Source organism: Paramacrobiotus metropolitanus, unplaced genomic scaffold (assembly GCF_019649055.1).
Source record: "Paramacrobiotus metropolitanus isolate TYO unplaced genomic scaffold, Prichtersi_v1.0 Parri_scaffold0000008, whole genome shotgun sequence".
In the NCBI taxonomy this organism is placed as follows: Eukaryota; Metazoa; Tardigrada; class Eutardigrada; order Parachela; family Macrobiotidae; genus Paramacrobiotus; species Paramacrobiotus metropolitanus.
In genome coordinates this window covers 327,822-348,354 of record NW_026570228.1, presented here as the reverse complement: position 1 = coordinate 348,354, position 20,533 = coordinate 327,822, and the positions used below count along the sequence as shown (strand labels likewise).

At 42.2% G+C, this 20,533-nt stretch overlaps 2 protein-coding genes across 3 annotated transcripts; both read left to right on the top strand.

The window, feature by feature from the left end:
• The first annotated feature begins 6,766 nt into the window (after positions 1-6,766).
• On the top strand, positions 6,767-7,654 carry LOC129582825 (uncharacterized). Its single transcript, XM_055474439.1, has one exon. It carries the CDS (start codon positions 6,767-6,769, stop codon positions 7,652-7,654), a length of 888 nt encoding a protein of 295 aa, XP_055330414.1.
• Positions 7,655-17,758: 10,104 nt separating this feature from the next.
• On the top strand, positions 17,759-20,533 carry LOC129582777 (uncharacterized). Of its 2 annotated transcripts, none has more exons than XM_055474387.1 (3): positions 17,759-18,492; positions 18,689-19,464; positions 19,785-20,533. In XM_055474387.1, exons 2-3 carry the CDS (start codon positions 18,953-18,955, stop codon positions 20,287-20,289), a joined length of 1,017 nt encoding a protein of 338 aa, XP_055330362.1. In that variant the 5' UTR covers positions 17,759-18,492; positions 18,689-18,952; the 3' UTR covers positions 20,290-20,533. Both variants share the same exon structure in this region, with proteins under 2 accessions (XP_055330362.1, XP_055330363.1).

Below are 20,533 nucleotides of genomic sequence, written 5' to 3'. Positions count from 1 at the left end.
TTCCAAAAGGCAAAGTAATTGCTTATTAATAACCCTATTACAGTAATAAACCGGTACTGGACGGTTTGTTAGAAGTCAGCTCCACAGGTAAGCGGTGAAAAATTTATACCATGCATTATGGTTCATCCATGTTAAAAATATTTAGCCTTGTCAGGTTTCGACAGTTCTAATAAAGTAATAGTTGGGCAAGGAATGGAAATGGTAAGTTTCATGTATTTAAAAAACCACAACGCCTTTCGGCAGTTTCCATATGAAATAAATGTTAACTTCAGAATGTCTCGAGCAATTACTGTATAATGTACATCATAGTTAAGGTTATGCCTATTTTCCCACGTGAAGGTTTTCACGGTATACTGCAAATGCGGGATTGTCGGTTAGAGAAAGTTTTCTATAAATCAGTTTTCCAGTTCTGATAGAGAATCAAGAGGCAAGCGGTGCACAGCGAGAGTTTAGACAGGTTTGCTTCGCATATAGCGCCTATCACTGAAATATTTTGCCAGTTTCCAGGCAATGAATTTTAAGTACTGTACTCACTACTCACAAACGATACTACAAGTTAGAGCGGTGCACGTACTTGTACGAGCGTTCACCAGACAACAGGCAAATTTAAGAAGTCCCAGTATGGTTGTAACTAGCTGACACTCATCACTGGAAAAGAAGCAGCAAGGCCGCCTGAAGTGTATAGTAAAGGATTCTCGTGAATGACAATGTGAAGTACGTATTGTGATTGTATTGTACGTATTGTTGTACCTGGCAACTGGCGTAGCATGGGTACGTACGCAATTGCATTGTTATTGTTTAGTCTGCTAAAGCGCAGATGCTGAGCTGCTAATAAAAAAGAAAGTATTAGCGCTGAGTAAATTCACGATACCGAGTTTTGACAGGTTTGCTTCGTCTAGCAAACCCAACTTACCCAACGAGGACAAACCATGGAATATACTGGCTTGCATCTCAGGTGGCGGCAACAAAATATCTGTAGAGTCGTGCACCACAACTTTCGTGTGTACAGAGTAGAAGACAAAGGGAAAAGCTGTAAAATAGTCCGCAAAACCTTCCAATTTTACGCTTCGTTTGTTCCATAGTTTTTTTTTCAAACCAAAATTGCATGTCAGCTGATCGGTTTAGCGGAAGCGCAACATTTCCGGATAATACTTAGTATGGATAGTCATGAACGAACTAGTTTCTTTATTCTATCAGTAATGCCTCCAGTAAAAGCGTTGAAGCAGTATTGTTTTCAGTGAAAGATTCTAAAAAGAACCGTATGCGAGAGTTTTCGAGATCGTTACTGGATTATAGAATGTAACGGTTTCAAAGAAACTGAACGTCTGTTGCTGGCAGTTTTAGATGGAGGAGTAGAATCTAGATGGCTCTGGTTCCTTATTGCGAGAGCCATAGAGTTCCCCGGCTGCACATGCGGATGAACGGAATGCATCCAGCAGAGCCGTTTTGTTGTGGATACTAAGCCGGTACGGTATTCTTTGCTCAAAACAAAGAAAACAACCTGAAAACCACCAAAAATAATTGTTGATGGAATTGAAACATGTTTTCTGTGTATCACAAATCAAATCATCTCTGCAATATCCGCCTACCGGTGTCATGGCGTAACTTATTACTCCAAAATTCCTAACGTACAACTGCAGAATGGGATCCCGTTGATACGAAGGCAGGTGAAAGGTTGCGATGATAACCATTGGGTAGTCACAAGCAAAGTTCCACAAGGAAAATCCCAAAAGCACCATCGCAAACTTCCTTCGTTGTAGCTGCTTTTTGGCTATGACATCATTGGCCCGAGACAAAGGCGTGTGCCGGGCAACGCAGGCGGAATGCAGCAGCATTGTTACATACAGGGTCAACTGTAGCGCATTCGGAGCGTACACCATCAGCACTCGCATCACAGGGAAATAGCGCGCGTGTGGATCACCGGGATTTTCATGGAAGCCACAACTGCCCCAGGTATTTGACAATCCAAACGAGCCACCAACGCCCAGCAGCAGAGGAAGGTTAAACGTCACGCCGAGTATCCATGATGATGTTATCTAAATCAACCAGTTGATGAAATCCATCAAAAACAACACCTGACCTACAGTTTTAATGCTGCAGGGAATTGAATTTCTTGTACAGCATGATTACTTCGCACGGTGTTGGTATCATGCATAAGTCATAAGTAGTGCATACAGTAGTATATGCATAGTGCGTACGTGTTGTGTTCGTAGTGCATTTTTGTGGCAGTGACGTACACTCACGCCAGCGTCCATTTTTTACATTCCCAATATCAGTACCTCGATAGTACAACAGCACCGGCATCGGCTAATTTAGATGTAATGTTCTGCATAATTATTAATTTGGCCGCTTATTTCTGCTGTCGGCTGAGGCAGTTTAATCAGCATATCTTTACCTTGATATCTATAGAAACATTTTGACTTTTGTACCGTCAATAAAATTTAAGACGTTTAACGTCTAGATAGTTGATAAAGCGTACACTTTAGTGCAGTAGCCGCAAAAATATAAAATACATCTGCACCTTCCTTAAATTGTTGCAAACTGCCAAGTAGCTATAGCTACGCCATTTTAGTATGAATTATTTTTATACAAGAATTTATACATGTACTGATCGTGAGAGTTGCGTGCGTTACTCTAGATGCGTGCGTCACTCATACTTCCGTTTCGCTTACCATTGCAGTTAATGCTTGCCTTGCTGCCCATGATTTGTAGTGATGCGGAAAAACAATCCCAACAAACCGATTTAAAGCCAAACAGGCATTAGTTAAATTGGTAATGGTACCACTTATCAACATTAAGCTGTGAGGATAAATGCACAGTTTGTCCGGCAGAAATTTATGATCACCATTAAAATATACTACCATAATATTTATCGGTACATGAATGGCACACATCGTAAAATCCAATAGGGCAGTATGGAGAATTAAAATCCCCGAAGCCCTCTTGTGCGTGCGCAAACGCAGCAACACAGCGAAAAACACCAAGTACATGACACTGCCGGCATAAGTCTCCGATAAAGAAATAACAAACCAGGTCCGCAGTTGGGCATGATAGGTGATCCATGCCGGCAAGGCTGTCGTGGAATTTGCGGTTATATTGAGATTCATGGTGGGATCGAACCAGACACTAAGCAGAAAGCTCGTAACGACCACATCAGCTTTATTTACTGGCAGACTGGCAGTTATAAAGCGGGATAAATTAAGGACTAATGCCACATAAACGGAACCTGAATATAACATACATATTACTGTTTATTCAGTTTGATCTCAAATCAAAGCTCCCAGTCCGGTTCCAAGACAAGCACATGCAAGCATAAGCTAGGTGTTTTGTTTAGATTAAAACAACAATCTCAGGTTTGCAGCGTCATCGTGGGCGGTGGTGGACAAACAAGTGGAAGGTGACCTTTTATTCTCCGTATAAAAATGGTAACGGAGCACACTGCAGATTTGTGCCTTCCGCTGCGGGGGATTTCATTCAGTCTTCAGTTTTCTGAGCGATCACGAGTCGGCTTTACTTGAATATTTAATCTGGAATGCGTCATGGAGCATTCGGAAACGAGCACCGTGTATGATGCGGCTAACAACAGCGACATCCTGGAATACTGCATTATGTTTGTAATACTACTCGCTTGTGCGCAGGCGTTTGTTGACTGAAGAACACATAACGCAATCAAGTAGGTCCTCATCTTGGTTTCATAATAATGTTCCCGTTATGCTATTGTGTTAATACAAAGCCCATATCAAAACGATTTGCCCTACTTCCGCTGCAGACCGATTCCCTAGTATTTGGAAGGTCCTCACCGTATATTTACAAACTGCAAAAGACGACAAAATGTTCGAGTTACAGTACTTACAGCCAATTGCTCAAAGCCGTTTCGGTTCACAGGCAGAAATATCAAGAGTGCTGCATCTGCTAATCTGATAGACAGACAGCATCATATTAACTGCATTATACAGTATTTCATTAGTCTTTCATCTGTTATTTTAAGCAAGCAAAGAAGATGTATATTTAAATGCACTACTTATATCTTAAACTCGTAGTAATAAACTGGAGAGCGTCTACCAACAGGGCACTTCTCTCAGTACTCTGGTCGTCAAGTAAAAGCAGTGAACAAACTATCCAGCGCAAACCAGTACTGATGTCGGCAAACCAACTGGAAAGTGTGTAAAGAATAATTAAAAAATTCATAATAAACATCGTTCAGAACCATCGTCAGTACCATAATTCTTAAACTGAAAGTACCGTAATTACCTGGTGCCGACACTAAGTATAAATTGTAGAGACGCCTCTGCAGATAGCGTTGCAGTTGCAACATGAGATAGATATCCACAGTACAACATCCCAACAAACGAAGCACTTTAAAGGAATTACTGACGTGTACAGTCCCGGACACATTCATTAACCGCCTTCGACGTGGACAAGTGAAAGCTTTATAAGGTTCATTAATATCATTTGTTAAAATTATAAATCAAATTATAAATCAGGAAAGCAAGGTGCGTCGATCGTTTTATATTACGGATACAGCACAAGCTTAGAGTAGTAATTCGTTATCTCAATTTCACAACCCAGCTTGTTTTTTTTATATTGGCCAAATTACGTGAAATGTACAGCGCAGCAGAAAAAACCCTACATCACTTCAATCCGTATACTACTGCACCGGTACAAAAAAGAGCAAAACAGCAATTGTGCGAACAATGAGTACAAAATGGTTTGCTCGTTTATAGTGGTCCGGTAGTCAGTTCACGGAATTTTAGGCATTGGAGGCAGAGCTTTCATGCTCACAGATGGATCCACTTTTTTACAACGATGACCATGACACTTGGGACAAATTTTTTTCAGTATGTCCTGCAGGGCTGCGCGGTAGGTGGCATTCAAAGAGAAGAATATGATCTGAAAATATAAAACATTTTGTTCAGTGGAATCACACAAATGTACAGTACAACGATACACCGAAAATCACGCTTACGCAGTCTACTTTCCCCTTTGTGATGCAGCGTGGAAGTGTGGAAAGTGCAACGTTACAAATCTTTCGCTTATAACGCATTTGAAACATTAAAATTAGCATTACCAATTTAGAAAAATCAAAATTTGGTTCAATTATATTGCGCATAATTCGGTGTTAAAATGCCAAGGTAGAAGTTATCCTGGAAGTATAGACAACTTTACCGCCGACATAGCGAATCCTGTCAGCGGAAAATTCCGGACGTATAACTGTACAGTAGGATTTTGGCGGTAAGTGGGTAACTGGAATACTGCTAAAATAACCAGTGGGTAAAACCAAACAACGTTCCACACCGAAAAGATGAACAGGACTACGGCCAACCGCCGGTGCTTTTGAACTTGCTTCTGCAACACATTATTCCCAGGATATCGTGTTTTCCGGGACCGCACCAACATAATCACGTAAAGAAGTATTTGGATCGCATTGGGAACGTCCATGGAAATTGATTTTTGAATGGGATAAAAAAATCCATGCGGACGGTTGCGGTCGACATGAAATCCGCAGCTTCTCCATGGCTGCGATATACCAAAAGAACCGCCAAAACTAAGCAGTAACGGTATGTTTGCCACGAATCCAATGAGCCAGGATAAACCTATCTGTAAAAAGAAACGAATTTCGTAGCCGAAACATTAGAGGATGGCGGTTAGGTATCATGTTTGGATAAAGTTGATGTTTGAATAATCAGAAGTTAATTCAACATACCATTGCTGCTAGTACTCGTCGCGTTGTCCATTTTTTGTATTGCCTGGGAAAAACCACGGCGACGAAACGATTAATCGCTAGACACGTGTTGGAATTATACGTCAACTGTGCGTTAACCAAGCCTATAAAGTTCACAATCGCACAGGATGTCGTCGTTAGGAATTCCATGCGACCGTTTAAGCAAATGGTCAGGATGTTTACTGGGAAATTTACAGCGCACAAACTGGTTTCGAGAAGAACGGTATGTAGAATTAAAATACCGGAAGCGGATTTGTGACCACCGGTGCGGATAAGCACCACAAGAAATAACACCAGCAGTAGCGTACCAATGCAGCACTCCGACAATGAAACGGCGCACCACAATTTTAACTGATCTTTGTAAACAATCCATGCTGGTGGTTGTGCAGTATTATTGGCCATAGAGCCAAGCAGATATGTCGAATTTCTGTGCATTTTAACCGGGCACCGATACAACAAGTTCTGTCGCCGGCACTGAATGTCAACGCGCCAACAAATCCGCACGCGGTGAATCGGTACCGTCATTAACTAACGGGACTGTTCCGACAACCAAAAATAAACTTGCTTTGCGTCAACGTTGGGCCGACGAAAAGGTCGGAGTGACCGGCGGACCTTGATGCAGGCTAAAGCTCAGCTTAGTGCCGGCTGAATTATAGGGTAACTTGCCGTTCTGTTACTGACAGAAATTGTACTGCAAATGGTGTTGCTGTCTCTGCATGCCCGGGAAAGCATTTTCCTTATGCGTTATGTAGTATACTGAGTTCACGTGTTTATTGTCCTTCTAATACTTTCCTATTTCTGTCCTTTGTCCTTGTCTTCTTAGCAACTTCTCTTGTGTTTTCCCGGTTCTCTAGTTACGATTCCTCAGTTTCCTTTCAGTTGTTTTCCTGACCATTACGATACAATAAAGATACGATTCCTACACATGACAATACATGACAATGGCGTGAAGCTTGTGTAATACTGTAGATCTCTATCATTGAAGTGTACGAGTTCTTTATATACGGCTTAACAGCGCTAGTTCGCTTCTTAATTCGTTCGAATATGGCGACACCAGAAACTCATCCCATCCTACGGTTTAATCCCGAGTCGATGCAGTGGGATATGTGGAAAGAAAACCTCCACAGCTATATCGAATTCGCCGACATCCCCGTGGAGAAGCAGAAAGGGCTGCTTCTGAACTCGCTGGAGGTCAAGCCATTCGAGATGCTTGTCTCGATGTGCAGGCCGACTGCCATCACGGACAAGAAACTCACCATAGAAATGCTGCTGGCCAAATTGGATACAGTGTACAACAAGTACACATTCAAGGTCGCGGAGTGGGCACACCTGTTCCGAACTGTCCAAGGGAAGGACGAATCGCTGGCGGCATACTCCAGCAGGTTACGGTACAGGAGTACCGTATGCAAGTTTCCCGCTGACATCATCGACCCGATGCTCAGCGCCGTCTTCATAAACGGCATCCAGTCGGATTCCGTCCGCCGTCACCTACTGATAAACGAATACCAGACCCACGAAGAGACCCTGAACGCCGCCAGGAAGATGGAAACCGGCATTGAAGAAGCTACGGCCAGTACGTCCAGCCAAGACCGTGAAACTGTGATGAAAGTCACAGCTAGCAGAAGGTCAACGGTTGTCAAGCAAAAGACATCCAATTCCAGTGGTCAATCCAGTGCAAATGGAAGCCACAAGCCACCCACCAGCAATCAAAACGAGTCCGATTCCGATTCCAGTTCCCCTAAGCGAAGATGCGATTCCTGTGGATCAACCGATCACATGCGCGAGCGCTGTTTCTACAGGAAACACGTATGCCATAACTGTGGGAAGAAAGGTCATATAGCAAAGGCATGCCGCTCACAGAAGAAATCCGACGTCGCTACGAATAACTACATTACGGATTACGCACCGCGTCCTCCATACGACATACTGTGATTCCAGTTCCGGTTCCTACGACGCTTCGTCTCAGTGGTTCAGAGTTCACTAACTATATGGTTCTGTTGCCGTGGTTCTTGTTGCTATGGTTCTATGGTTTGTATGCTGCTAAATATATGGTTCTGATGCAATGGTTCAACCCAGCTCTTTTTGGGCGAGGGAAGGGAATGTAGTATACTGAGTTCACGTGTTTATTGTCCTTCTAATACTTTCCTATTTCTGTCCTTTGTCCTTGTCTTCTTAGCAACTTCTCTTGTGTTTTCCCGGTTCTCTAGTTACGATTCCTCAGTTTCCTTTCAGTTGTTTTCCGGACCATTACGATACAATAAAGATACGATTCCTACACATGACAATACATGACACGTTAAGCTAGTAGGTTGGCCACATCAAGCGTTAACAGCATTATCAATTTCTAATTTTATTATCGCTTGGGTCGCCACGGCACAATGTCTTCGATAAATCGGATTAAGGTGCGCTCGCGGACTTTGCGAGGGTTTTACATGCATATCAAGCAGGGAATCAGTAATAACTGATGCGCAGAGAACGCATGTGGGAGTAGTGGGTTTCATGCACGAACCGAGTCCACAATGTGCGGTTGTGCAATATTAATAACCGTCATAACTCATGCAATCGCACGCTGACGCAAAAGGGTATGTTTGCTAATAATGCAAGTTACGATTATGACCGTACAGAGTAGTATTATCAGTGGTGCAGCGAAAATCGTTGTATATGGCCGCGGTTTAATAGCAAAATATCCAAAATGTATCTGTCCTTTTTATGCAACCCGTGCGAGTGACGTACTACTTAGGAAAAGCAGTCAAAATTAGTTTTTTAGTTACTTTCCTTGTACCCCTAATGTGTATTAATCAGTTAAAAAAGCTGAACAGAAACAGGCGTCTTAACAGTAACAGAAACGAAAATATTTCCGCCGCTCTGACTTCTCTGTTATCAAAGCCACGTTCCACACTTATTGGAGCTTCCACCGCCATGCCGAGCAACACATTTTTGAGCCCCAGGGTTTCTTGACAGAGAGCGTTTCATCTATTTCCGTCATGGCGATGCATACGCGATTATGGATTAAAAGTATGAGCATTATAATGGCATCAGCTAATCGTACAGTCATATCAAACAAAAATAATAAGAGTATGTCACTGAGAAAAACAAAGATAATTAATTTTTTAACGTCTTTACTTTTGAACACAGGAATTCGAGTTATGATTAAACGGCGAGAACATGACAAGAACAGTGTATTCTAACGTAAGGTTTGAGCCTGGGGAATGTGCCGTGGCCTCGTTCGGACGAGCAGGTTGTGTTCTTGTTGAGAAAATTCTTACATGTGTCCACTACTAAAGTTTCCGTTGAAATGTTACGGACCTATCTGAGATATGATGCCAAACCATTTCGGTATTCGTCACTGAGGAGGAATAATACAACCTGAAATGCATGTAAATGCACCGCTTGTAAGGGTTCATAGAAGTATATATGGATCAAAAGTCACAATGCACACCTATGTATATCACGAATTTACCGGCGTCATTGCGAAACCTAACACACTGCAGTTGCGGACGTAAAGCTGTACAATGGGATCGTTTTGATACCAGGGCAGATTAAACGACGCCAGAATGACCACGGGATAATAACAAGCGATATTCCATAAGGAGAACCAACAGAGAACATCGGAGAAATTTCTTCGCTTTCGCTTTTTTTTATCCAGTATGTCGTTCTTGGGAACTAGCGGCGATCGTTTCCATGCCGTGTATGCGGAATGCAGTAGCAGGCTTAGATATAGCGCTAACTGCAGTGCATCGGGTACATACACTGACAACACGCGCAACACAGGATGGTAGCGCCAGTGTGAATCTTCATGAAAGCCGCAACTGCCCCACGTGCCAGATAGTCCAAATGACTCACCGATTTCCAACAGTACCGGAATATTGACTAACACGCCAAGCGCCCACGCTGAGCCAAACTAAACCGACGAATTCAATGAGCTGAGCGCATCAGCAAGATGCGGTAGTTTGTGAGTGAAATAAATTTTACAGGAATTGCACATAAATTAGTTCGTAATATTGGTTAGTATAACTGTGCCAGATTTATGAAACTGTCAAATTGCTTTTAAACGCTTTTCTCACCATCGACGACAGCGCTTTTCTGGTGGTCCATGCTTTGTAGCGGTGTGGGAAAACAAAAGCCACAAAACGATTGACTGCCAGATATGCATTGGCAAAATGAATAACGTTCGTCGTGATCAACAGCAGACCGTCAACATAGCTACAGTATTTCTCTGGTAAGAAAGTGCGGCGACCGTTAAAGAATACCACAAAAATATTCAGCGGACAGTGAATGGTGCACATTGTGAAGTCCAAGAAAGCTGTATGGAAAATCAAAATACCCGATATTCGTTTATGAGCTTTTATGTGAAAGAGTACAGTGAAAACTATCAAGAACAGTGCACTGCCCCAATAAGGTTCAGATATTGCAAAGGCGAACCAAACTGTCAGCTGATATTTATAGATTATCCATGCCGGTAAGTCGCTAGTGGAGTTCTTGCTGATATTATGCACCATATTCTGCTTTGTGGAGTTATTAACGGCTGTGTTCAGCTTTTGTTCGGGAATAAATGGCTTTGATGACTGAAGAAAATTTGAGTGGATGCACTGGGAGCCAAATGCAATACTGAACGGCATCCGATGGTTGAGATGGACTAGATGCAACGCTAAAATTCAAGTCCATCTATTTTTATGAAAGACATTATACGACAATACACGGCTTTAAAATTCAAGATGCCGGTGAGCTTTAGAAGTAGATGCATACTCATGTAGTAAGTAAAGAGAAAAAGGACAGCATGTGCATTTCATAACGCTAAACAATGGAAAGTGATATTCATAGTATTCATAGTATAGTATTCCACCATTATCCGACACACCAGTAATGAGTAAATAAACAACTGGATATTATAGGAAATTAATAATATCGGTAACCAATCTAGAGCTATGAAAACTTCAAAGAACCTGATGACCGCGGTCGCTAACTTTTCATAATCACCATCAGAGAGCAGAAAATGATTACATGTTTCTACTCTAGGTACACGCCAACTGCAGAGACGTCTCTGCAAGTTTACCAGTGTTACTGCATCAGGAAGTACGACCTCTCAACGCAATTCTTGCAGTACTTTGTAATCCGTTAAGCAGTCGACTCGGGCGCAATGACAACACCGCTTTGAACAACATACAGCCACCTTCGCACACTTTGTGGTCCAATGTCACGAAAACGACATTTCGGTAAACGCTCTTTGAAATCATTAAAAAACAATAAAAATTGTCAGAAATGCAGGACGTTTCGATCGGACCTGGCACGAATCATGTCCAGAACAGCCATTCCGGTTACAAGGTCAGCATACATACTCTTGATAATCATTCTTGCTTGTTGTTGTCCAGGTTTGTGGGCTGTGACATTTGTTAAAAATGTCGAATTTCTTTGCATTTTAACCGAACACGTTCAAAGCAAGAATCTCTGAGTACTGTACGAGACAGTAATATTATGCTGACCGAATGGAATTTCTACGATAATTAAAATGAAACTGGTGAGGAGCAGTCGTATAGTAAATCCAGCACCGCGGGAATCGTAGCCTGCAGGCACCAAATGCTAGTATTCCCTCATCCGCTAGGTGAGACGTGCTGCATTGATGACCTATTGACTGTAAAATTCCGCGCTGTTATGTCGAGATCTGGACCGAAGAAATCAAGCCGCATTAATGAATGCAAAATTCTTTGTTATTTTCGTTTTGTAGCTTAAAGTGTCATACAGTAGTATTAGTAAGGTGAAAGTAATATTATTTTAGCTCTACTTTCGTCAAGGTGTTCACTGTAAATAGTGGATAATTAATAAGTTTGCTGCTGTATTATTAGGTTCTGCTATTGTATGTCCTTTTTATTTAAGTGTAAAAGTACTTAAACGAAGACATACATGTTTCTCTATACTGCTACAGATACATCATAGAATATTCACTTTATAAATTTATAGAGTAAAACGCTACCTACGAGTTTACGACACTGTCATAGTCCTGTATACGTGCAGTCCCATATTGACGGAAAGATAAGCGGGTGTTCATATTCCAAGTTATGTAAGCCAATTTTATAAGCAGTCCTGGTGCAGATTGCAGTACATGGCAGTAATTAGCAAAGCTATCGATGGACTTACAGTATCAGAAATTTAACGCTAAAAATCAACGCAAGTTGGCTTTCTTTTTCAGCGATTGCCAGCCAACATTACTGAATAGTGTTTAACATATTATTTGGGACTATATCTAGCATTAAGTCGTTTACTATACTGATGAGGGAAATATAGTGTTCCAACTCCAAGGCAAAATATTCTGATGGACCGCTTAACTTGAACTGCCAGGATATGTCTTTGTGGCTAGACCAATGACTTATTTCCTTTATGTGCCTTTCTCTCTACAATTCCTCGGACACGTCTGACGAGGGACACCAAACCATTTCGGTACTCTTCACTGAGTACGAAGAATACAACCTGAAACACAAACCCTTTAGAACAGTTTCATAAATCAGGTTGAATGGATATACAGAATTGCTCACACTTACCGGCGTCATTGCGAAACCTAGCACGCTGCAGTTGCGGACATAAAGCTGTACAATGGGATCGTTTTGATAGGAGCGCAGATTGAAGGACGCTAGGATGACCATCGGGTAGTAGCAGGCAAAACTCCATAGGGAGAACCCCAGCAGTACACAGGCAAATTTTCTCCGTTGCAGCTGTTTCTTCTCCAGTATGTCATTCCGGGGAGCAAGCGGCGAGCGTTTCCATGCGGTGTAGGCGGAATGCATTAACATCCACAGATACAGCGTTAGCTGCAGTGAGTTGGGTACGTAAACTGCTAGCACGCGCATCACCGGGTGGTAACTCCAGTGTGGATCACGGGGATTCTCATGAAAACCACAGCTGCCCCAGGTACCTGATAGCCCGAACGACCCACCGATTCCCAGGAGTACCGGGATATTGACTAGTATGCCAAGCGCCCAAGCTGAGCCAAGCTAAACCAGAATCAGAATCAGCCAATCAAATCAATCCCAGTAATTCTGCCCATGTGGCATGTAAAACACGTATGCCTTTAAAAAAATTTGATGGCTGATTGAAGCACAAAGTGACAACCTTGCTCGAGGGCACAGTGTTCGCACTGAATAAAATCCTTCGATTTTCCTGCATTCCGATCGGTTTAAATTTACATTTCTTGGAGTCGGTGATTCGGAGTTCCTGCTTTTCTTTCTGAATTTTTTTATGGAGACCTATCCAACTTTCTGCAGTACTAATGTTTTAAACTTCATTATAAAATCATCATTAAAGATTTTATTCTGGAATAGAACCAATTATTTTATCGATTTAATGTTGCTATTAAATTATAATACGTACAGTACCTGAAGCCCGGTTTGTAAAACAACATGCCGTTACAGTGCACGAGGTATGAAGGATTTTAGATAGTGTACATAGGCTGTCTATTTTGGATGGTAGCAATATTTCAATCCCAAATTTGCCTAAATATCGGGTAAACATATTTTTGCTTACCATGGACAAAATTGCTTTCCTGGTTGTCCACGCCTTGTACCGATGTGGAGAAACAACTGCCACAAAACGATTGACTGCCAGACAAGCATTAGCATAATGAATAATGTTCGTCGTGATCAACAGCAGACCGTTAACGTAGATGCAGTATTTCTCTGGTAGGAACGTCCGGCGCCCGTTATAGTACACCACAAGGATATTCAACGGGCAGTGAACGGTGCACATTGTGAAGTCCAAGAAAGCTGTATGGATAATCAAAATACCCGAGGCTCGTTTATGAGCGTTCACGTGAAACAACACGGTAAAAAATATTAGGAACAGGACACTGCCCAAATATGTTTCGTACAGAGAAAAGGCGAACCAGATTGACAGCTGCGATTTATGGACTATCCATGCCGGCACTGTGCTGCTGTTCCGGCTGATATTGTTCGCGTTATTTACCATTGCGAAGTTGTTGATCGTTGTGTTCAGCATTTCTTCTGTAAGAGAACTTGACCATGATGGCGTTTACAAGTGAAATAGTAAACCAATGCGACAATTAACTGCGCCAATTGGTACTGTATATTTTGGCAAATTAGAAATTAACACGTTCGGTTCTGTCTTTCGGCTGTTTGAATACTCATCGTTGAATTTTAAAGCAAATAGCCTATGCCTGGATATCGAACAACCGGATGTGATCTTCTCACCTGTGACAAAATTAATTTTCACTTGCGGTATGCGTATTCAGGACGAAGGAAAAGGGAGCAACCGCCGCGTTTCGGTGCACATGACGGAAACAAGTGGTCGTCCCTTGGGTTAATGCTGGCGGAAACGCCGTGTGCGGAGTTCTTGTTATTTCGTTCTCGGTTTTTACCTTATGATCGCTCTGCATCGGCACGTGCTCCATGGCATTTATCGCGCCATTAGCGACAATTAACGCAGCTACTGCGCAAGTATAAGCAGAGATTTTGTACAAGTGTCAGCCTTGTCTTAGGTATGCGGTTAAGTGTTGCATGTGGCGATAGCTGCGATACCATTTACGGACCGATTTGTTTGTGTTGGTTTCTGTGTCAGCAACTGCGGTTGAATACCTAAACACAATCACTCGAAGTTTGTGAAAGCGAAACGCTCCTGCGAATTTTCCAGTCGATCAATATACGCGTGCACATTTTCCATCGTATAAGTTCATTATGCGTACAAGTAGGTTTCCTGCGTGCGTTAACTAACTTTGTCCATGTATTATGTATTATCTTCCACGAAATAATACCTTACGTACCATTATTTTACATGCACCCTGTTTAAAGGAAGAAACCAGACGTTCACACTGGCACGTGGCAGTGGAGGGCGACTTGACGAAGTGCCTTATCGAAATAAACACACTGTCTACAAACAGCGGCTAATTTTACAAATAAACACGAAGGTCATGATTTAGGAAGCCGTTGTAGTAAAACCATCCCAACAGAACCAAAAATTCCAAAAAAAGTAGGTGGCACTCGAAATAGGATATCATGAAAAAATGCAATGTGCCTACAGGCCGAAAGTTTATCTTGCTTTCAGTACACGATGCCCCAATCCAACGCCTGTCATTGCGATTCAGTGAAAATCATGAGACTTTATGATAAACTATTGCTACCATTGGACTGACACATTGTCACTCACTTCCTTCATTTCCGAAGAACGGCGAGAATTTTCATGGATAGTCGAAGAAGGAAGTAATCGTTTCTTCTCCAAGAGTTTCTGCGTTAGCAGTCACTTCCGGTTGTCAACTGGCATTGTTCACGACCGAGTACAGAGCCTTCAGTGATTATGCATTCTTTAAAAGTTGCAGTAAAACTGCGGCAAAGAATAATTCGATAAAAATATTTCCCAGCATAGGAATACAAAGGCTGTGCACAGAGCATTATAAACTCACATGGATCTATATTATTTACTGAGTCCATCGGTTTTTGCTTGCGAGAAGGTTTTTGTGGTTCGGGGTGTGAGAGCCCTCCTACTCCGAACTCTTCTGCTTTCCGCGGCACAGGAATCGGCAGTCTGGTTTTCCGTGAAGCACGGCCGTCTCAATAACTTCAGCAACACTTTGCGATATCTCGCATTACATGCTAAAAATATTAACTGAAAGAAAAACAATATGATAGTTTTTTATAGCAGATTCAGTAATGCAACTTTTCGAGACAGTAACAAGCTGCAAAATATGTAGTGACCTTTACCACACATGGGATCTCTTACCGGCGACAACATGTATCCCGATAGGCTAAGATTTCTCACGTACAGCTGCAGAATGGGGTTCTTTTGGTAGGTCGGCATCTGGAAGGACGCCAACACCACCAATGGGTAAAAGCAGACGAGATTCCATAAAGAGAAAGCGAAGAGAACAACGGCAGTATGGCGACGCTCTTGGAGCGTTTTGTCCATAGCATTCCGGGAAGAGTGGTCTTTTTTGGAAAAGTACGCAGAATGCAGAAGAATGACAATATACAGCACCATTTGTACTGCGTTCGGGACATGCGTAGCCAGTGATCTCAGCCAAGGGAAAAAACTGGAATTGTGGGCGTTGGAGCTGGCATGAAATCCGCAACTTCTCCATGGTTGCGAAATGCCAAACGAACCGCCGACTTTAAACAGAAGCGGCATGTTAATTGCCAAACTGAGAACCCATGCTGAAGCAATCTAAAATCAATATTTCATGGCGGATGACATCGTTTGTTATTTATACCAATGTGTTTTATAGAACGTTCACTTTTATGTAAGCAGTTGTTTAATCTTATATTTTTTCAGTTTTTTCAGGGAGACTGATTAGAAAAACTGAACGGACAAATGTAATAGCCGAATAAATAGTTAAGGATCAATGTTAATGTGGAGTTATCGTACGTTGATGATTAACCTGTCTTGAAGTGTCTTCCTTATCCCTTTACGTATAAGAAATCTTTACCATTGCACAAACGACCCATTTGGCTGACCATTTACTATACCGACGCGGAAAAATGATAGCAACAAAGCGATTAATTGCCAAGCATGTATTGCTGTAGAACGTAACCGCGCTGGTGATAATCAGAATAAAATTCACACCGGCGCACTGCTGGGCCGATAGCATACTGTAACGTCCATTCAAATATATGGTTAAAATGTTGACAGGATAATGTACTGCGGCCATCGTAGCATCTGCCCCAATAGTATGCAGGATCAAAATTCCCGAAGCTGTTCGATAGGCGCGTATTTTCATCAGCACCCAAAAGAGTAAGAGAAAGAAGAATGTCCCGAAATACGCTTGCGATAGTGATACGGCACACCATAATTTCAAAGCTCCTTCGTACACAATCCAAGCCGGTACGGTAGTGTTACTTGCGATGCTAGTGACATTGAAAATTATGCTAACATTGCTGTAATTAAACATTTTGTATCAAATATAAGGGAAACTTTAATTGCATATATTTATATAAAATAATGAGCTCCTCACACGATTATATTCAGTGCATTTAAAAGCTTCCGTTAAGGCGCAGTCGAGCGGATATTGCTGTATCCGTCGCGTTAGAAGAGAGGCAGTTCAAACAAGTGCCACTTCTAATGTCAGAAGGTAAGGGCCGCCATTCTTGTGACTAATTTGTGGAAGACCACTGTCGGAAGCAGATGACAGGAACGAATTAATTCAACGAATACCTGCCGGTTATGCGAATTCCCTTGTCACACCAGGCCAAGCACAAAGGATCTTCCCTGAACCTGGGAAACAGGAGATTTCTGATGCCTTCTTTCCCGAAATTGAGACAATTAAAAAAAGGGTAATTAATATCCACTAAACATTGTAACCATATAGTACAAGTTTTACGATTCTCTTAACTCCACAAACTTACAGCACAGAGGTAAGCAACAAATATGAAGAAGACGATACTACATTCTCAACTTCGTTATTCAATTACTGCATGATCTGTTACAATTATTAATATTTTCTAAATTAATGTACCGTATAGCAGGATGTAAATATGCAGCTGTGGTAAAGTAGCTCTATTTGCAAAGTCGAAGGTTGGTTTGGAAAGCGACGTGATTATTTGGAGCACCATGCTTTCAAACTGAAGCAAACTGCAGAGCAGTACTCTGAGTTATTTTTAGTTATTTTGCGTACGCACTTGCTGGTTGTTAGCTAGCCACTCAACGATCGTGTGTTTCATGACTGTTTATCGAATGTAATCAGAAAATATAGTTACAACTTACAATTATGACGTCATCCCGCGATCGTGGGGTGGCTTACTCACCAATGCAGATAGAGAATTTCCGTATAATATTATCGTTTATCCACAACTGAATCTTTATCCGACTAAAATTATAAAAAGGGAATTTAAGCCGATTGCTGCGTCACTTTTGAAAAAAAGCGATAATGACTGTGATCTAGTTATGGCCAAGTTCCAACACGCCGTTCACTACCGATATACACATTCCGCTCAACCCCAAGCGATAACATTCATTAAACGTTTGTGTATCAAAGGTTAAGCCTATCCCGGTATTATGATGTCAGCGATGTATTAGGTTAAAGGAAAACTGATGCAATAGCTGCGTTACTGCGTACAGAATCGAAAGAATCGTTTAACCGGTAATAGTTATATGATCCATCTTTGTGTTTTCATACGGACCTTCAACGTTCTTGAAATTTACTGGATATTGTGTTGCTATAACTTCCATCTTTGTTTAAACTAATCGTACGGTGGCATATTCGAAACATTTAAGGAAAGGCTATGGAGAGAGATGGGAAAGACAACCATCATCTGATAAATTTAGTAATCAACGGACAATGTGTTCTTCGCACAAATTATCGCTTGCTGATGCAAATTGCGCCTGATTACTTTGGATTATTGTTCAGTCAGGAAAGCTATACGGAAAAGGAACCAAAGGACATCAGTCTAATTCTTCCGGTCGATGTGGACGTGAGTACAGCGAAGCGGCTTCTAGAGAATTTGCTCAACAGCGAAGACCCCTTCGATGAGCATAAGACGGGAGTGCCGCTCGCTCAACTGTTGGTAACTGCTAACCACTTCGGCTTGGCGGAAATTGCCGGTAAATGCGCCGAACGTCTTGAGTTGATAGTTAATCGGGATAATTGCTGTTATCTGTGGAAGTTGGCCAACTCCTGTGATCAGCCGAAACTCGGCCGGCGCGCTGCCTCCGAATTATTTCAGTGCGATCTGCACAGTCTCGGTACATCGGAGACTTTTCTGGAATACAGCAGGGATGAATTTTCATGGTTCTTGTCCCATGAAAGTCTGACGGCCCAAAACGAAAAAGATATATTTAGCGTAAGTGCAACGGTATGCTGTGAATGCTTTATTACGTGACATTACTTTTAATGTACTGTACCTAAATGTACTTTTGTTGTTGAATACAAGTATCAGCATTAATGTCGTCATTTTTTTAAGAAGTTTCGCTCAAATTAAGGATTGCTACGCTTATAAGTAACTGATATCAAAGATTAATAAAATAAATGTTTTGCAGCTCATCATTTCGTGGTGCCAGTTCGATAAAGGCTTGCGTTGGAATGTGGACGTGTTCACAACATTATCAAAATTACACTGGGATCAGTTAGTCGAAGATCTTGATAGCCTAACAGGAAAATCGCACGACCCATTATTGCTATCGTCATTATAAAGGGCAGCGGCATCGCAGGGTTTCTTCCTTTCGGCAAATGCGCTTTCACTGAAGTAAGTAACTCCACATTACCGACTTCCGAAGCGTGTCGTTATAATATACGTAACCGATATGCCCACCCAATTGGACCAGAGCGGATCAGACATTCAAACAAACCCAAACGGTGCGCAGCTATACGCATACTATCCGCGCTGGAGGAAACTCCGGAAGGTCGAATGGCCGTGGAATGCGGATGATCTAGCGAACAGTTCGCATCGGATGAGCAAGTATGCTGCATGCACTGGCAGGGAGTTGATCTTTCAGTGGTGGAGTGAACAATGTCCGTGTTGCATCTTCGAGGGGAATCGCATTAAGTGGGAAAACGGTATCAACAGAGTGGTGCCGAATCTTTCCAGTGTTTCTTCGTCGGCGCATCAACGTCTGCCGCCCTGCGGTACGGTGGCGTTGGACCTAGGTACCAAAGCTTTCCGCCGCATTACCACGCTGAATTGTCTAGATTTCGATGCTCAACAGCCGGTATTTATTGACCATTGTGTGTATGGATGCAACAAGCAATGCCAGTTCCTAAAACATGATCTCCGAACTGGCTATGTTCGGGGTCTGCCATATTTTGAGGGGAACCGGTACGTACTGTGCTTGTTGGTCGTTTTGTTTTTCCTCTTGTACGAGTACTAAAGTATTTCCACGCACCTTTCTTAACCGATTTTAATAAACTGAATGAAATTGAATTGCAACAAGTGAAAGATCTCGACTGCATGGGGAACTGTTCATAACAACCGACCACAAAGACATGCTAAGCTAAAAGAGCACCGTCCTAGATTTGAAAAGGTTTAAACAGGCTTTACAATCACAAACAAAACTTAAATGTTCAGTTTAATAACAAGCATTATCGTTTAAAAATTTTTTTTTAAGTTGTGTTGCACTGCACCACCGACTTTTGCAGTGACCTTGTCGCTGGGTGTCTTACGGTGATCGGCAACCAAATTACCCGCATAACTTCCAACCATACAAAAATCAACGTCTTCAGCACACTCACTGAACAGTGGAGTTGCAGCCGCTGTCCCAAGACAATCTTGCCACGCTCGAATCCCGTAGCGGCTCTTTGCGGACCGTTTCTGTACATGTCCGAAAACAGTCCGTGGGGCCTGGCGTACGCAGCACATCCGGCTCCTCTCCAGCGTCTGGATATGCGCTCCGGATTCTGGGAGCGAATGCAGCCGCTTTCGGCACATCAGCGTCGAATTCTGGGGATGTTTTCCTATGGAGATCACCTGCTGACCTTTGGAGATGAGTTGAATGCGGATCGAGAAACCGTCAAGACTGTCCAATGCTATGATGCGCACAACAGCCGTTGGGTGAACGATAGCGTGTGCGATTCGGCTGCTCAGTATGCTCATCCATTTTGTACGACTTGTTGTTTTCACATGGAGCTGTTGGACGTTTTATAAAGTAGAATACTTTTCGCACAAAAATATGGGCACCTTCATAATCGGTGAAATTTACTGTGCGGTTTAAAAAGTATGTGATTACAGAAAAAAAATCTGTGGGACTGGGCATACCATGTTCTTCACAGGTGAGACTGTATAGTGTATAGAAGTGCAGTCTTGCAGTATGTACACCTGATGATCCATCCTCATCTAGTGTCTAGTATACTGTTTTGACTGATTACAGTGGATGACAAAGATATTTTAA

Coding starts and splice junctions, on each gene's coding strand:
- LOC129582825 (XM_055474439.1), top strand. CDS start 6,767: ATGGCGACACCAGAAACTCATCCCATCCTACGGTTTAATCCCGAGTCG.
- LOC129582777 (XM_055474387.1), top strand. CDS start 18,953: ATGCCCACCCAATTGGACCAGAGCGGATCAGACATTCAAACAAACCCA. Junction 19,465..19,784: donor CCATATTTTGAGGGGAACCG/GTACGTACTGTG, acceptor CGACTTTTGCAG/TGACCTTGTCGCTGGGTGTC.